This window comes from Cebus imitator, unplaced genomic scaffold, assembly GCF_001604975.1.
Source record: "Cebus imitator isolate Cc_AM_T3 unplaced genomic scaffold, Cebus_imitator-1.0 Scaffold211, whole genome shotgun sequence".
In the NCBI taxonomy this organism is placed as follows: Eukaryota; Metazoa; Chordata; class Mammalia; order Primates; family Cebidae; genus Cebus; species Cebus imitator.
The window spans coordinates 233,530-239,033 of record NW_016107526.1 but is presented as its reverse complement, the minus strand read 5'-3'; the positions used below and the strand labels follow the sequence as shown (position 1 = coordinate 239,033).

General features: G+C 37.0%; 1 protein-coding gene across 1 annotated transcript in view; it reads right to left on the bottom strand.

The window, feature by feature from the left end:
• The window catches only part of KIF2A (kinesin family member 2A), an 83,214-nt gene that overhangs the window by 16,075 nt on the left and 61,635 nt on the right, over window positions 1-5,504 (bottom strand). Inside the window, exons 12-13 of the mRNA XM_037745743.1 lie at window positions 2,397-2,510; window positions 1,106-1,256 (exon numbers count right to left, since the gene is read on the bottom strand). Of these exons, the coding sequence (XP_037601671.1) occupies window positions 1,106-1,256; window positions 2,397-2,510 (265 nt within the window). The remainder of the gene's footprint in view (window positions 1-1,105; window positions 1,257-2,396; window positions 2,511-5,504) is intronic.

Below are 5,504 nucleotides of genomic sequence, written 5' to 3'. Positions count from 1 at the left end.
CCACTCCAGCCTGGACGACAGAGTGAGATTCCATCTCAAAAAAAAAAAAAAAAAAGATGCATATGTTTTTAAGCCTTTTTTGGGGGGGAGTGGTGAGGGGATGGAGTCTCACTCTGTTGCCCAGACTGGAGTGCAGCAGCAATATCTTGGCTCATTGCAACTTCTGCCTCCCAGGTTCAAACGATTCTTGTGTCTCAGCCTCCTGAGTAGCTGGGACTACAGGCACATGCCACCATAGTAGGCTAATTTTTATATTGTTAGCAGAGACAGGGTTTCACCACATTGGCCAGACTAGTCTTGAACTCCTGACCTCAAGTGATCTACCCACCTTGGCCTTCCAAAGTGCTGGGATTACAGGCATAAGCCACCATGCCCAGCTTGTTTTTAAGCTTTTTAATAAGATATTTATTATATGTATAATTTTAAATGTTGTTTTTCCCTATATTACTTTAAAAATTTCCCAAATTATAATATCAGACAAAAATCTGAGGGGAAAAAAAATAAATAGTTTAGATTGGGGGCTGGAAACTTCCTTAAAGGGCCAGGTAATACATGTTTTGGGTTTGTAAGCCACAGTCTCTGTACTGCTGTTACGGTAAGAAAGCAGCCAGACAACCCTTAAGAGAGTAAGCATGGATATGTTCCAATAAAATTTATTTGTAAAAACAGATGGCTGGCCCATAGGCTGTAGTTTACTGACCCCTAGCTTATTTATTCATTTATTTTAAGAGACGAGGTCTTGCTCTGTCACCTAGTCTAGAGTGCAGTGATGCTATGACAGCCCACTGCAGCCCAGAATTCCTCTGTTCAGGCAATCCTCCTGCCTTAGCCTGCCTAGTAGCTAGAACTACAGGTGCATACCACCACACCTGGCTGATTTTAAAATTTTTTGTAGAGAAAGGGTCTCATGAAATTGTTTAGGCTGGTCTTGAACTCCTGGCCTCAAGCAGTCCTCCCACCTCAGCCTCCCAAATTGGAGGGATTATAGGCTTGGGCCACCACACCCACAGCCTGACTCCTCATTTAAATGATAGTTTTCAGTTAAATTCTGCTATTGATGAAATGAACTATGATTATATCTTTACAATTATAGTAAGTCACTCACATTTTGTTCACAAAGAAGTTTTAGATCATCTCTCTGAGGGGAACTCCCCACACCCCACTGTGTCTCTAAGTCATCAATCTGGTTTGGTGGATGGTGCATTATTGGACGAACATCACCAGCAGCAGTTGGATCTACAGTCAATTCTTTCACCCTATAAATACATAAGAGCTATCAAAGTTAAAAACACTCATGCAGAGGAACAAGAAAATACCAACCTATCCAATATACACGCAATTCAGTTTAACATACTAAGATTGATGATGTCACCTTTATAGGTAAAATTTATCCGAAATCTGTAGAAACACATAAATGGTTGTTTAATTTTAGGAAATCTGCTTAGGCAACTTTATGTAATTCATATTATATTGATTAATTATATCAAATATAATTACTGTGCAAACTAAACGAGAGCTAACAAAGTATATAGATTCAGTATTCAAAGAAAAAACTTGTTGCAATTAAAAGCTTTTTTAATTTTCAATTTTTTTACTACTGGCTCATCAAAGTTGATGTTATTGCAATTAAATTATATAAACAGAAAAATATAAACAATAGCAATTAGACCAATAAATGGATCACTGCTGAAACAAAACAAAACAAAAAACCTGCAGATTTCTGGTAGTTATCATGCTCAATTAAAATAGTTACATGTAAAATAATTTTATTTGTAATGTATAAAGATTATAAAATTTTAAGTTTTATCATTTTCCAAGTGTTTACTCATTATACTTAAACTTACACATTTGGGAGAGGGTAAACTTTCTTTTCTTTTTTTTTTAAAGTAGAGACAGGTTTTTAACCACATTGGCCAGCCTGGTCTCAAACTCTCAACCTCAGGTGATCCACCAGCCTCTGCCTCCCAAAAGTGCTGGGATTACAGGCATGAGCCATCATGTCTGGCCAAGAGAGTGTAAACTTCCTATGTCAAGAGGCTCCTTGCAGACCCAGAAACTTGTAAGATCATACAGAATAAAAGCCAAGTCTTCATTTTAAGCAAGATAATTTATCTTTTAACAATTTATCTTTTAGTGGTAAGTACGCAAAAGTGACATCATCCTTAAAAATATGAGGGAGAAATAGGAAGCCTAAATTCTAAATCAACATTTTAAAGCAAATAGATTAATAAAGGACATAAGAATGCAGATCATGCAGTACAACCACCACCTGCCAAATGAAATGAAAATGAAAACTAAAATGGCTCAGGACAAAAATAGCAAATGAAATGTTTATATAAAGCACAATTCAAAAGAAACTATTAAAATAAACGTCTTATTTATAGAATGAAGTAGACCTGGTAATTGAAGGAGAAAAGTCGTCATATTCATAAGAAGGAGAGAGATCAGGGCGACTGCCACTACCCTGTGAGAAGGGAATGTCTGATGGACTAATTCCAAACTCCTTTACTCTGCAGCACCAAAACAGCAACAAATTAAAAGAAAATGCTCTTGTAAAGACAGCAATGCACATTGCACATTTTCATTTAGTATTCACTTTTGTTTAGAAAAGAATATCGATATTGTTGTGACAATGTATTTAGAGTATTATTTTACAAATAACACATTTTAAGACATGTCTGAATGTTTGTTCTATTAATCCCCTGCTCTATAATCTTTCCTTTCTGGTCTATTTTCCTCTTTTCTCATAATCCTTCCTAGACATTTAACTAAATCACCTAAATCTGAAATGCCCCTTTAACTACATGACCACTCAATCTAATTTCCTCATATGGTCAGTACCAGGACTATTTGTTTATTGGCATTCACGAGTCTTTGACATTTTTGCAGTCTTTTTCAAACAGGACACAAGGCAATTAAGTCCTAATGCCTTAAGCCATCCATTGTTTATAATGAAATAACTTCTTTCCTATGATGCATAGGAATATTTCATAGCCAGAATGGCACTGGCTATGAAATATTTTTGGTGTAAATGAGAAAATATTCACTCTATTTTCAGTGGTTGGTGATTCAGATGAAGAACTCTGGTTGAGTACAGCCTTTAGCAATGAAATTTAAAATTGCTTTTGCTAACATCTTTAATAGTTATATTTAACCAAATTATGACTTTTCTCACCCCATCTATATAATTCATGTCCTTTGGGCCAACCCTATTACATACCAATATAAAATATTTATTAAGTACTTCCTATATGTCAAGTAGTAGGATTAGTAATTTTTAGGCATTATATTATTTCATCCTTCAACAATCTTTGATAGATGAGAAACATTTTTTATTCTCAAAAATAAGGTATCCTATCTAAGGTCATTCACTGAGAATGTGGCATAACTGAGGTTAAAAACTAGCCCCGAGTACAAATTCTATGTTATTTAAACACTTCAATATAATAACCATATTCTTTATTTTCTTGTGATTTCTCTTAGGTCGAACTAAATGAAATTCCCTTCTTTATAGGTCAAAAACAAATATCAGTATCTTCATATAAATCAAACTAATATATTTCCTCTACTGACAGTATTTCTCTAAGCTATTGGTAATAGCTACTGTCAAAGGTTCAATATTGGATTCATCTGCCCTTTATCCTTCAAAGTTTATTTACCATACATGTTGAAAAATCCAAATATCTTTTTTTTTTTTTCTGGGTTTTTTTTGAGATGCAGTCTTGCTCTGTCACCAGGCGAGAGTTCAACGGCACAATCTCGGCTCACTGCAACCTCCGCCTCCTGGGTTCAAGCTATTCTCCTGCCTCAGCCTCCTGAGTAGCCGGGACTACAGGCATGCACCACCATGTCCAGCTAATTTTTGTATTTTTAATAGAGATGGGGTTTCACCATGTTGGCCAGGATGGTCTTGATCTCTTGACCTTGTGATCTGCCCGCCTCAGCCTCCTAAAGTGTTAGGATTACAGGCATGAGACACTGCACCCGGCCTTTCTTTTTGAGCTAAGGTCTCACTGTTATCACCTAGGCTATACTGCAGTGGCTCAATCACGGCTCGCTACAGCCTTGACCTCTTGGGGTCAAGTGATCCTCCCACCTCAGCCTTTACCTTAACCTCAGCTGGAACTACCAGTGGCATGCCACCACCCCCAGCTATTTTTTTATTTTTTGTAGAGATGGGGTCTTATTATGTTGCTCAGGCTGGTCTCAAACTCGTAAACTCAAATGATCCTCCTGCCTTGGCCTCCCAAAGTATTGGGATTACAGGCATGAACTACTGTGTCTGGCCTGAAAAATCCAAATTTCTAATACTAACAACTATTTTCACTCCCACCCCATTTCTTATCTAAGTATTTTAATTTAGACACTCTATTAGCTTCATCTACACATTTCTTCCTCTATCCAAAGCTGTCTTGCCCAAGCCAAACTACACCACATACAAGAATCATATTCTTCAAATATGTTACTAAAAGCTCCTAATCACTTTAATCACTCTTCTACCCAAGACCCAATCACTGTAACGTCTTTCATTACCCAAAGATTAAGTATCTCCGCTACAGGATAGAGACCACTGTCTGTTTCTCATATATTCTATAATTTTTTTTTCCTTGGGACAACCATTCCTTCTACTCTCAAAGTTTTCCCCTGAATGCTCCTCTAAAATACCTTTAATTGCCTGGCTGGGTGTAGTGGCTCACGCCTGTAATCCCAGCACTTTGGGTGGCCAAGGCAGGCAGATCACTTAAGGTCAGGAGTTTTGAGACCAGCCTGGTCAACATGGCGAAACTCTGTGTCTACTAAAAATACAAAAAAATTAGCTGGGCATGGTGACAGGTTCCTGTAATCCCAGCTATTTGGGAGGCTGAGTCAGGAGAATCGCCTGAACCATGGAGTCAGAGGCTGCAGTGAGCCGAGATCACGCCACTGCACTCCAGCCTGGGTGACACAGCAAGACTCTGTCATAAGTAAGTAAATAAATGTTTCTAATCGCCATCTGATTGCAACTGGACTTGTCAACTTAATTATTACCAGTAATGTGAACTGTTAACAAACTATCCCATGATCCCCATAAAAAACTTTCAAAGTATATTATTTTGACTAATATAAGGATATTTTAAAAAAAACACTGCTTTGACATCTGTCTAACTGAATTTTTAAGACAGAACTGCTCACTAAAGTAGCCATAGCAATAACAATTCATACACTTAATATATTTCAGGCACTGTGCTAAACATTTGACATAGGTCCCTCCTCAAAAACAATCCTTTAAGATGGACATGGTCATTAACTTGCCATTCTAAAGATGAGGAAATTTGGCAGAGAGAGGTTAGTAACTTTCCTGAGGCTTTGCTACCATCAAGTAGTGAGGAAGGTATTAAATCTATTTCATCCCAAGAAATAACACTTCAATTACTAAGAGCTATGACTTAAATACAAAAAAAGTTTAAACACTTAAGAGAAATAGTTTCCTAAAAATATGGAAATTTTTACAGCAAAACCATTCA